At 36.6% G+C, this 13,340-nt stretch overlaps 1 protein-coding gene across 2 annotated transcripts in view; it reads left to right on the plus strand.

Annotated features, from left to right (window-relative positions):
• The window catches only part of SEMA3C (semaphorin 3C), a 170,494-nt gene that overhangs the window by 74,347 nt on the left and 82,807 nt on the right, over positions 1–13,340 (plus strand). For both annotated transcript variants that reach the window (XM_040644318.1, XM_008686182.2), the window contains exons 3-4: positions 8,829–8,989; positions 10,121–10,183. In XM_040644318.1, the coding sequence (XP_040500252.1) occupies positions 8,829–8,989; positions 10,121–10,183 (224 nt within the window). The remainder of the gene's footprint in view (positions 1–8,828; positions 8,990–10,120; positions 10,184–13,340) is intronic.

The raw sequence follows: 13,340 nt of genomic DNA on the forward strand, positions 1-13,340 counted from the left end.
TGATGTGTCAAGAGTTCTAGAAAGGAGGTGTCAGATGAAGTGTTTCCCCCTCCACAAGTTTATCTCCCTTGTTTACATCTTAAGTGGACACACTGAAACTGTGGCCTTCCTGACATTAGGAACACCCATGATAATGATGGCTCAGCTCATCAATGCTGCCCTCTATAGCTTAACAGTGAATTCAGATTTGCTTCTACTTTCCAGAAGTTACTTCCTTCCAGTTCAGTGAGTCTCAAGACATCTTAGTTATTTCCCAGTTGTACATTCTTCACACCCTGAGATAGGATCTAGCCACCACTTCCCATACAAGGAGCCAGAGATTGACACCTAACTTCCTTGAAGTGTGCTTTCATGTCTCCCAAGTGACCTTAGAGGAGGGAGGTCAGGGTTTGTAATTCTGCAGTTGATTGAACTACACAACACAAATCAAATATGCTTTAGGTAGGGGAGAGGAACACCTTGGGTTTGGTTTAGCTTCATTTTTCCAGAAAAGATACAGTTATATTTCTGTGGTCATATTTCTAAGATAGGTTTTTTAACATATCCTTTTTTCCTGTAAGATTCACGGTAATGGGAAAGATTACATTAGCTTTACAGATATTCTACAACACTAGATATTACTTGTAAACAGTGAAAAAGGAATTATTTTCATGGACATTGTTATTGCTGCAGGGAACATTGGAGATCATTCTCATTTATAAATAACCTCATTCTTCCTTTTATTTTGTAGATATAAGACCCAAGGTTGGAATGGGTAGAAGGGAGTGGTTGGGGGAAAGGGGGCAAATCAAGCCCTGTATCAACAAATGGTGAGGCTAGAACTTCAGCTCTGGGTGGCTAATTCCAAAAATGATCCTCCCCTCTTCCCCCCCCAATACACCTTACCTTTAATAGGAATAAATTATAATCATGTAAGCCCAAAGTTTTGAAATTTGATAGCATTTTTTTTTCATTTTATTGACTTATGCTCATAATTTTTTTTTTGAAGCAGAGGGAGAGGGAGAGAGAATCTTTTTTTGGGGGGAGAGAGAGTGTATGCAAGTGGGGGAGGGGAGGGTGGAAGGGCAGAGGGAGAGAGCAAGAGAGAATCTCAAGCATACTTCACGCCCACCTTGGAGCTTGATACAGGGCTTGATCTCACAACCCTGAGATCATGACCTGAGCTTAAATCAAGAGTCAGACACTTAACCAACTGAGCCACCTAGGCACTCCTCATTCTCGTAATTTTTAATTCATTAAGATTAAAAGATCCTAAGACTCAATATAGCAAGAAATAGGGTAGAATGTGAATGGACAAAGAACTTTATCTTGTGTTCAGAGGCAATTTCAGCTATAAAATTACACAGCTGACAGAGAGGGTCTTAGCAAGTCAGAGTGTAGTCCCCCACCCTCCACTCCATGGTATTTTGGAACATTTCAAGTGTGCTTCCAGGCAGACTTTAAGAGAAAACCACAAAGGGAAATTGAGCAAATATCAACAGACCTGAGACATGACCTCATCTAGAGGATCAAGGAAGCCTTTATAAACCATCCAATTTAAGTTACACCGAAACTACTGCTGAGTTATGAGTGGGGGTTAGAAAACGGCAGGAGGAATCTTGTCAGCAGGAGGATGAACATGTACAAAGGCCCTGAGGCAGAAAGGAGGAAGGCATGTTTGAAAATGTGAAAAGAAGGTCAGAAGGGTGAGAACACAAAGAAAATAGGCAAAAAGCGATGACTGAGATTTTTAGTGAGGTGATCTTGAACCAGATCATAGTAAGGACACAAAAAATATTAGCTGTTGTTCTAAAAGTAATGGAAAGTCATGCCAAACAAGAAAAGGGGGCTTAAAAGTGAAGTGACCATATAACTTTAAACATCCAAACCATGAATCCTTTCAGAGCGCAGAAGAGGCACTATCGATAATTTGGTTGGGAAAACAGCCATAAAGCTGGGCCATCTGGGGCAAACTAGAATGAGAACCGTCCTTAAAGGCTTCTGTATATTGGCTAATTTTCCTTCTGACAACTCCTGGGAAGTAGTTTGTGTTCACTGTTGCCCTTCCCAGGCCAGGCTCACTGAATAGAAGTGTTTCCCTTATACCTTCTCTTATCCATTTGGCATTTTGCTTCCACAGCATCCCTGATCATTCTCAAGTTGTTTGCACCCTTCCCGCTCACCCCCTGCCACACTCCTCAAACTAGCAAAGACAATTTGAGGGGCAGAGTCATTGCTTAGACTACATTTGATATTGCACAGGTGCAACTGCACATGTGCACGTGTTCAGAGCGAACACGCTAGAAGCCCAACAAATAGTGTTAAAGTCTGTCTGATTCAAAAAACACGAGGGCATTCAATTGAATTCATGGATTAAGAAACTCACCTTGCCTTGAATCCTGGTTCTAGCCTCTTCTACTCATTAGTGTGTGACCTCAGTTAGATTGCTCAAATTCTCTGAATTTTAGTTTCATTACGGGTGGAACAGGAATAATATTAAGGCCTAACACAAAGGCTTTGAATGCCAATTAAACCAAACTAGGACCATTACTCCTACTGGGAAACCCACACGTGTTGACTATTTGCAGCTATTATTTTTAAGCAAATGTGGTTTTAACGATATGCCTTTGAACCTCTTTTTGCTGTAGGAATTAGGAGCTATCTTTTCATTCTGGTGACATTTGACTGCTCTTGTCTTATCTGCCTGTTTGTCCTAAAAGGACAGGTGAAGTTCAGTTTCTAACCCAGTTTCAAAATAGTGAGCCTCAGGGAGAGGATGGGTCATTTAAGCCCACTCTACTTAAAATTCTTCTGAGATAAGACATTCTGGAGAGGAAATTATCCTGTCAGTAGCAGTATCTCTGAAGTAAAAGATATCCTAAGGATTTACTTTGAAATCTGTAGATGCGCGTTCTGCCTGGGGGAGAGCTAAGGTTTATGTTGAGAAGGTCACGCTAGCCAAACAGAATAACAGAATGTAAGATAAGATTTGGAATTGTGAGGGCCTGGGATCTTCGTATTTGTGTCCTTGTATTTGAGCAGTGTCTAGTTGACTGTGATAAGGGCTCAATATGTATGTATCGAATACGTAAATTAGTAACACATCATGAACTTTAAATGTAATTAATAAGTAACCATAGTGTATGCTTCTAATAGAGAGACCCTGGGAATTGATTTTCACTCAAGTAATCTTCTACTTGTCATTTATAAAAAGCCAAAGATAATGTAGTATTCTGAGTGAATGAATTCCCCTACTTAATAGTTTAACAGATACATATTGTTCGTGAAAGAGAAAGACTCTCCACCCTCCTCCACCACGATCACATTTCTGAACACATGAATGAGTTTTTATTGACTTAGTCACCACAGAAATGTTAAGTTCTCTGACTAGTTCAACAGAGAACAAAAGTTAGTTCTTATGTGGTTAGAGATAGAGTGTTATTTATAGGCAGAATATATTACTGTATATTAAATTATGTTGTAATTGCTACAGCAGTATATTGGCTATAGTCAAGTGAACCCAGAAGCTTATATTGCTAGGGTTTACATTTTGGGGGAATGTATTATTCTCCCAACCTTGGTTAAATTCTCAAGGCTCACTGTAATTTCTATTACAAAGGAAAATCCATGTCAATGCATGAATTTCAGGTAAGCATATTGTGCTGCGAATTTTCCCTCAGGGAGCATTGGCATGGAAGGCATTACAGTAATTTTCCATCATAGAACTCTACAATAATGCGGATTTCAGGATGGAAGCATGCATTTTTTTTTAATACTGTTTCCCAGGAGATTTTCCCAGGGACTTAGAGACCTACACTGCCCTTTGTGGGGCACTGCATTTTCTAATACTACGTACTCTGAGCCAAGGTTCCTTCTCAATGTTCTGAGAAACAACACAACTAGCTGTACCTCTGACACTTATAAAAATGATGACATCATTGTTAGCATTTAAAGAAGAGGACGGTGCTTTCTTTGACTTGTTTAGATGAAAGACCAGTAATAGTGATTTCTTTCTCTTACTAGCCAAATCATTAAATCAGTCATTTTCTCTCACTGTAACCAAATCATTGAATCATTCATTTGGCTTATGTTGGATCTGCATTAAACCAAAATGATGGATTCTTCAGTCATTCTTTTTATAGATAAAAATCCTCAATGCTTTGAACTCATCCCTTTATTCTGAAAAAAAGTTTGTTTTGTTTTGTTTTTTTCCCAAGCTCCAGAGTTCAATTATGGCTAACTAACAGCAATTTAAATAACATTTAAACAAAATAACCTTGGCTTCTAGGTTTCTAACAGGGCAGTTCCTAAGTAAATCTTCTTTGGTTAACAGTTGTCAACTGTCATTGGGCAGCAGGTAATTAAATTTGAAGATAGCTTTATGGCTCAGAAAAATAGATAAAATCCTTGGACCAGAAAGGTCTTCAGTTAATGCGGTTATTCCTCCCTCTGGTATTTGAATTAATGTAAGAAATTGATTATTTTCTAATGAAGCAGATAAAGAGGAAAACCGCCATTGTTTATTACTTGCAACTAAAATTTGGTTGAGGTTATTTCCCTGGCTAAGATCACACTCTTGTTTTTATTTCAGTATAGATTAGGAAGAGAAGGGAAAAAGAAAAAAGAAAATTTGAAAAAATACTGGAACGAAACAAACCATGATAGAAAGAATGAAAAGGTGGCAGGTAGGGGCTGTGAATATTTGGAAGATGTGGCGGTTAGGAAGGGTTTCTCTTTCTTTTCTTTTCTTTTCTTCTTTTCTTTTCTTTTCTTTTTTTTTTTTTAAAGATTTTATTTATTTATTTGAGAGAGAGAGCGCACAAGGAGAGGGAGAAGCAGGCTCCCCACTGAGCAGAAAGCCAGACATGGGGCTGGATCCCAGGACCCTGGGATCATGACCTGAGCTGAAGACAGGTGCTTAACCAACTGAGCCATCCAGGCACCCGTAGGAAGGGTTTCAACAACAGGAAATGCAAACCTCAATGTGTCTAAAAGAAAAATACGTGGATTTTTTTTTTTCCACTTCTATAACAGAAGTCAGTGATAGGGCAGTTCCAGGGTGAGTTCGGAGATTAAATAATTTCTTCAGCCAGGTTTTTTTCTAAATTTTTGCTTGCCATTCTCAGCTAGCAATCTGCTTGGTAAGCTGCAACTGTGGCACATATCATATCCCAAATGTCCAGAGGCAGAAAACGCACCTCTCTTCTTGTGTCAGTCTTGAAGACGGAAGAAACCTCTTCTAGAACCCCTGCAGCAGGCTTCCCTTTAAATCTCATTGACCAGAACTCATCACATGTCACATTTAAACGACTCACTGGCTAGGGGCGGGTGGGACGACTATGGTAGGTATAGAACAGCTCTGCCTACAGGGAAGACAAGGAAAATTCTCCCCGTTAGATGGAAGGTCAACAGTGTCTCCTGCTCAAAGGAGCATACCCTGATTCTCTACTGTGTGCTGGTGCAACATCTTTTGAGCTGTGTGTTAATATAACCGATTTATAAGGAAATCTGTGCTAAGTGTGGTAGCTTTCTTAAAATAATATACTCAGTAAGTGATGAAGCTAGGATTTCAATTCAGAACTGTCTGACTCGGATTGTATAGTCCCCACCCCAATAGCACATTGTTGCCTATACATCATGATTCACTTTCAGTTTCAATTACAGAGTTGCTCTTTTTGAATGAAACAATCAATGCATCTCTATGTTTTGCTTTTCACTTTAGATTTACTCCCCTCAGAGCTTCTTCTCAGGGCTTCCTCAGAGCTGTCGACTCTCAGAGACTCACCTAACCCCTGAGAAGAATTGGAAAAACTCTACCTGCAGATTTGATATTTCTAATGACAAATTGCTATTCTAATTTTACGTGTTTGTGGGACATACCTGCTTTGATTTGAATTTAATCTGTCAACACTCAAGCAATCTCTCTACCAAAGAAATTTCCCTTTCAAATCCCCCCAAACTAGTAAAGGCGTGTACATTTCCCCTGTTCTTAGCTTACAGCTTCCTCTTACCCCCAGACCAGCTTCATGTAAAACCAATTCCAAATCCTTTCTTTTAAATTCTGCACATCAACTCTTCTTTCCACTTTTAGCATGTCAGCGTCTTTATCAGCATCATATCTGGAATATCATCATCTCTTAGTTTTCCAGTCTCACGTACTTTAAAATTATCCTGCCACTCAAACAAATTATTTTCCTTTAAAATGATTTATTTTACTATTTTACTTCCTGTTCAAATAATTTGAGTACATTCTACATGTGAGAAAATGAAGTATTAAATATATTAATAAATAAAAATCAGGCAATCTGGTCCTCCATGTTTTCTCCATGTGTAAGGAATTGTTCTTACCTTGCTGGCTGAAGCTTGATGTCTTTTCCCAAGTCATAATAATGTAACCCATGTCACTATGGGACAGGCACTCTTTTAAGCACTTGATGTATATCAACAGTTTAAACATCACAACACCCCTTTGAGGTAGGCACTATTATTATTATTCTGACCTTCCACATGAGAACACTAGAGTGCAGAGGGATAAAGGCACCTGCCAAGAATATATAGAAATGAAGTGGCAGAGCTCGGATTCAGACTCCAGTGGTTGGGCCCCAGAGGCCGTGAACTCAGCCACATTTTATATCTCTAGTCCATGTGTTTTGAGTTATTTATTGAAGAGGTATGTGTTGAACATCTATTCTTCACCCCAAGCTGTCCCTTTCTCCTGATGTTTTTATAGAAAAATTATCCAACCAGGAGTCTCTTCCATGTGATGAAAAGCAAGCTTTATATAAATTTTAGGCAAAATCAAGGCAGCCTTTGTCTTTGCAACCTTTGGGGGATATTTGTTGGATTCTATATTCTCTCTCATGTTCTGAGCTCTTGAATTTTTTTCCCCCCTACTTCAGCAATAACCTCTGGTCTGGCAGGGGCTGACTTTTTTCCTGAATGACATCCCTCTCCTCTGTCTTGCTCTCCTCAAGAAAGAAGCAGTTCCAGTTTCTGGACCAGTGGCACCGCTGCTGCCAACTGCTCACTTGTCTGTCTGTGATGCCTCCTGGGGCTCAGTAACTTAGAACTAGGTTAGCACACCACATAGCGCTCTGCATGACAAATCTCGGATTTCCAGATCTGTCATCTAGCCTCTTGTTTACATCATCTTTCGATGTCTTTTGTTCTTGTCTTCTCTCGTGATTTACTTCTCAAGACTCTTCTAAGGTATTTTTATAACTTCCACATAAAAAAATCCTACACTTTACTGTCATTGTATGGGCAAAATATCAGAGACTATGTTTTATGATCATGTGTTAGTAATTTTAGGAATCTAGTTCCTTAAATTAAAAGAAAAAGGGAAAAAAAAGAAAAATATGTACCCACTTATCTAATTCCATATGTCTTTTTGATAGTAACTCAAATTTGATAATACTATACTAAGACTAACTAATAATTATTAGAACTTATTGAATACTTTCCCTGTCATTCATTTCTAATATTTACATGTATTAATTCAATTGATTTCCATGGAGACTCTTAGTAGAGGTGATATTGTTGCTTTTTGCAAATGAGAAAATTAAAGCCCAAAGAGGTTAAGTAACTTGTTCAATGTCACAGAAAGTTTGGTACCACAGTCTGGCTTCATAATCACTATGCTACTCCTATGTAATATTTTCGGATTCTTGGCTAGATGTAGAACTGCTTGAAGAATATAATGGCAAACATTCTGAATTGATATGCCCAGGAAATAGATTAAATTTGTGGCTTCTCTATCTTTGCATATGGTATATGGCCCAAGAGTTCATAGAATATAGTTCATGGCTTTCTATAAGAATTCTTGTCATTTCAAATTTGGTTTAAGTCACACCACAGCCTACAAGAATTTCTAGAAGTGTATTTGTTATTCAATGTCTAAAATTTAGAAATAATTCATCACTGAAATAGTAAATAATGAAAGCAAACTCTTTTGTAGACTTTATCACTCTCTTAAGATCATAATCCCAAGAACAAGGCAATACTGAACCATTTGAACAGGGAAATTGTAAATTGTACAGAGAAGCGTTTGGCTGGAAAGAAAATTGAATCTGCTATACTGACTATTGATTTTTAATTATGACAGGTGCATTAATTGTCTTCAAAGTTTAGCTATATAGGCACAAATTTTACACATAATGTAAAAGAAGTTAAATGAGCATGAGTCAGTGATCACTGAGTACTGAAAATCTAAACATTCAGGTCATCTGAGTGTGATTTACTTTTTGATATATACATAGGCAGACTCGTTTAAACAACATTGCCTTCTGAATGAGCTATAATGGGCAAAGAGTAGATTTGTTTTCAAGTAATTTATAGAAAAAAATATCAAACTAGTTAGAATTATGTTGAGGAAGTAAGGTAAATATTTAAATAGAAAATACCAATCCTAAAATGACGAATGTATTGATAATAACCATAAAACATTAAGAGAAGCTAAGAAGACATCACACTGTCATTGCTTTTGTTTTTTTTTTTGTTCAATCTGCTCATTTACTATATTTTTTTGGTTGATCTATTTTAGTTTTGACCTGATGATAGCCAGTGATAAAAGTGAGTTGAGATTTTGGCAAAACATGAATAATTTTACAATAAAATAGTATCATAAACTTCAACGTTGCAGTTATTGATTTATTTATGTTTTACTTCAATATAGAGGCAATAAGTAAAAATAACCACTAACAATTCTATTTTAAAATTAATTTATTATTGTAGGAAGGAAAATATATCTTAACTTTTTTGGTAAATATTTCTATTATTTTGTTTTCATTAAAATAATGGAATCATGGAACCAAGATCCTCTATTTTCACCGTGTTGTTCACTATTTCAGAGCTTCGAGAAACCAAGACCTCTGAATACTTCAGCCTGTCCCACCACCCTTTAGACTACAGGATATTATTGATGGATGAAGATCAGGACCGGATTTATGTGGGCAGCAAAGATCACATTCTTTCCTTGAATATTAACAATATAAGCCAAGAACCTTTGAGTGTAAGTTTATCATTTCTGTGAGGGCCATGTTGACTTTGTTTCCTTTTTCTTTAAAATTTTCAAATACAATAAAAAATTGTGTATTCCATTACAACTATAGAAAATACAGGCCACATGTCAATAAATAATTGGAAGTTAGTACTTACTTTATGTACTGAAAATATAATCAATTTCGTTCTCACTGTCTAGCTTCATAGATTTTAACACTTTAAAACCTGAAACTAAATGAGAAAATACTTCCTATGTATGTGTTTGCATACGAGTGTGTGTGTGTGTGTGTGTGTGTGTATACGGAGAGAGAGACAGACAGACAAAAAAAAAGCATACAGTATAGCCTGAAAAAATGATCAGACCAAAGGAAGATCTACCTTGTCATCTGTATGTAATCCAAGAAGGCATAAAAGGAACAGTTATTAAGTGCACTGTTCTGTGAACAAGTGTGACCTATATTTATCATTCTATTTCATAAGAAGCATATGAATTGATCTTCAGTGGAGTAAAGAGATAAAAGTAAATTAATTATAAGTTTATTACAACAAGGAGACTTCTGAATTTATTATTTTAACAAGGGTCAATGGCTGACAATTAAAAAAAAATAATCATCACTGTCAGACTTGACCCAAGTCTATAGTGACTTAGAATACTAGCTGAGTATTTCGGAGAGAGAATCTCTTGGATTCAATCCAGGTTATTTTAGCTGTTGAAGTACCTAGGGGCCTGTTTTAAGTAAATCTACCAGCCTGGCTGTGTGGTTTACCAAAAACAATATTAAAACAAAATAGCAATATAAATGCAAATTCATTGTGATGTAAGCAGTTGAGAAAAGCATAGTATAAAGGGAGGGAAATGCACATTTTATTGTACACATTAATGACCTTATTTCAATAATATGTCATTAAGAAATGGGCACATATTATTGAAAGACTTTTGTTAAAGGAAAAATTGTTGGGAGAAATAAATTATTAGAATAAAATAAAGTCTTCATAAATTTGAGTTTATAAACTGAAAGAATCTTGAAATATAAATATAGAAATGCCTTAAAGAAATGCGTTAGCATAAAGTAAATGAAGAGCACTGAGCTGTCATATGTATAAGGGAGATTATGCAACCTTTATTTTCCTTTCTGAGCAGGTTTTCTGGCCAGCATCTACAATCAAAATCGAAGAGTGCAAGATGGCTGGCAAAGATCCCACAGTGAGTGCCTAAAAAAACTCCAAAACTTAAATATTTAGTCTTTGAATCCATGTACCTCGAGTGCAGCCAAGAGTGAGACAAAGGGTGTTGGTATTTTAAATCCTCTGCTGGACACATGGTAAAAAATGTAAATGCAAAGAAATTGGAACTCTCAAACACTATAACTTAGGAATTCCTGACTGGGTAAAAATTTCTTGCCTTGCTTTCATTATTGCGTCCTGACACTTTTCATGATGGATTTCAGTAATAACCCCTGTTCCAGTGGATCCAACCTGCAGAATTCTCAGCAGGCCACTGAAATAATGATAATGCAAGTGTCTGGAGAGGCTCCCAGATACCATGTGGGCTTTTCCAAAGAAAGATCTCGGCAAAAGGGTACTGGTGAGCCAGCACATTCCAGAGGCATAAATCACCAATGATTACCAGTATCTTTGTTAGTTAAAAATAACCATGGAAACAAAAATCAAGGCAGATATGAATATCAATAAATGTTCAGTGTGCAACATTTGTATAAATTCTGTATCTTTAGGTGGAATTCCATATGAAGAGTTAAGAAAGAAATCTATATGGATTTCTGCAAACAACTTGCAGAAACTGACACATTAAATTATTATCAAATATTATAAAACAAATACATGGAGCTGATCTTTAATGTACACCTTATTTAATTTTATAATGAAGCATGTATATCATTTTACCTTCCTGTCTCAAATCATGAAAAATATCATAATGGAACCGTATATCAGAATTACCCATTCTTACACAAATAATTTGGTAGAGAAGTTTTTTATGCATATATTCATTTTTTCATTCATTCATTCAACCAGTATAGATTGAGTCCCTACTATGTATCTAGCATAGTGTTTATTGCTACAGACATAATGTATATCAAAATAGACAGTCTGACTCTCCTCAACTTTATTATCTTGCTGGGAAGTCAACATTAATCGAATGAGCATGGAAGTATATGCCTATGCAGGTATGAAGTTGAAATATGGTGGCTGGGTAGAAAAACTAATTTTTGTACACACACATACACACAATCAGATCTGAGGTCATAAGAAATAACAGCTTTGACTTCATGTAAAAAATGTTGACTAAGCACTCATTGTAAGTGTAGAGGTAAGAAATACGAATTTCAGGGTACAAGGCTATGCACTGAGCTTTGATAGTGAGAGTTTCAGAGATTCATCATGGTGGTTCAAGGAAAAGGCTAATCCTTGTGGAAGGAGGAAGCGTGAAAATTAAACTTTTATTCTCATTGACTCTTAACTGTGCAGGTATGAATTTTAAAAAGGTCTGGTGCAAGACAGGGCCATGGAAGACTCTGGCATCTAGTATCTCTGGGTCTCACTGGAGGGTGTTGTTGAGAGCTCACTCAGTTCTGGGTCTCACATTTTCAGTTTTAGAATTCACCTTTTAAGAGAAATTTTCAAATGGGCAGAAGCTTGCAGAAGGCATATTTGCTCCCCACTGTATCTGCTGGGCCATAGTCTACAGGAAAAAATCCAGGAAATTGTGTAAGAAATACTCAAAAGAATGCATTATGCTTGTCCTCTAGGGAACAAATAGTAGAAAGTATAATGTTGTGGAGAAGTCTTTTTTGTCCCATGAAGCTATTATTTCAATAATTGTGCATGAATTTAGATGTTTTCTTTCATTCTCTAATGTAAAGATTTGGCCCACTGATGTGTATCCTACCATGTCTTGCTTTTTGCCACGATAATATCCTGTGGCTATAATTACTGGATTTAGTTGTCCTCTTTGTTCAAGAAGATTTTAATTTCCCATTCATATGAAGCATCACAGATAGAATATGTAGGATTTAGATACCATTGCGCATTCTCTCTCCAAAGATTGGTGTTGATTTTCTGAAGAATCTTAGCCAAGTAATTTGATGTCTTTTTCCCTTTGGCAAAATAGAAATGCTCTGTCATTTGCTTTCTTATAATTAAGAGTCATTAGATGAAATCTTCAATACATGCTTACATTTTCCCATAGTTCTATCATGCTGTAAATATCATTCATGTACATCTTTAAATTCTGCTATACAGTCCATTTAAATTCTGCTATACAGCTGTATACATACCAGAAGTAACTGGTGGAGGGTTCTGTTCTAGTATGGCAAACATTGTTGGGTCCTGGGAAATAAACTAACTCTTCCAAATACATGTTCGGTCTATGCAAGAGAAGAGGATGTTTGACAAATCCAGTTCATTTCATACATGTGAAGTACTTACAGAGAAGCGTCCTTTAATCAGACCACAAGAAAAAGACCAGTGGTAGAAAAAAGAGGCAAAATAGTCTTTAGAAATTCTACAAAGCAGCATATTTTTATTACGTCCTTTAATGAAACTAGATAAGTGTCTCTTAATTCTGTTAGAAGAAATATCATCTAATTCTTAATATTTTATTTAAAAACAGAGGAATTTTAATTTGTACAAATCAGTTAGCTATTGTGAAAGAACCAAAGGTGAATAAGATGCAGTCTCTATTTAATATTCTCTACAAGATAGTAGAGATGATGAGACGTATGTGCAATAACTATCAAATAATAATAGTCAACATTTAATGGAATGGGCCAGCCACTGTTCTAAGTCTTTCTTTTAATCCTCACAACAATGCTACAAGATGGACATTATTGTCACCATTTGCATTTTTAAGATAAAGAAGCCAGTCACTAAGAGAGTGAGGAACTTACCACAGCTGCCCTGCTAGCAAGTGGGAGGAAGGCCACTGTCTGTCTTACCTGATAAAACACGCCATCTCACTAGGAAGAATTCGGTAAATTCTAAGGATACACACAAAAGACAGAGAAAAAAACACACTGCAGCTGGGATATTTGGGAAAGGTTTAGTAGATTTGTTGGCAACTATATTGGGTCTATGTTAACCTTTTTCTTTACTTTATTTCAATGGTTCTGAAATTCCAATAAGTTATACCCTTTTCCTCTTTTAGCCTTTGACACCAAGTACATGTGACTCCCTTCTCACTCAATTAACTTACCATCTTTTTAACCTGGGAATCCTCCACCTACTCTGTCAAGTAACAGTGCAGATGTCACTTCTCTGGAAAGTCTTGTCTGCCCACCCGGGACCGGGCTGGCTGTCCCACTGTGTACACTGGAAACACTCTGGCTCATATTGCGCTGTTTGTA

This window comes from Ursus maritimus, unplaced genomic scaffold (assembly GCF_017311325.1).
Source record: "Ursus maritimus isolate PB19 unplaced genomic scaffold, ASM1731132v1 scaffold_3, whole genome shotgun sequence".
Classification (NCBI taxonomy): Eukaryota; Metazoa; Chordata; class Mammalia; order Carnivora; family Ursidae; genus Ursus; species Ursus maritimus.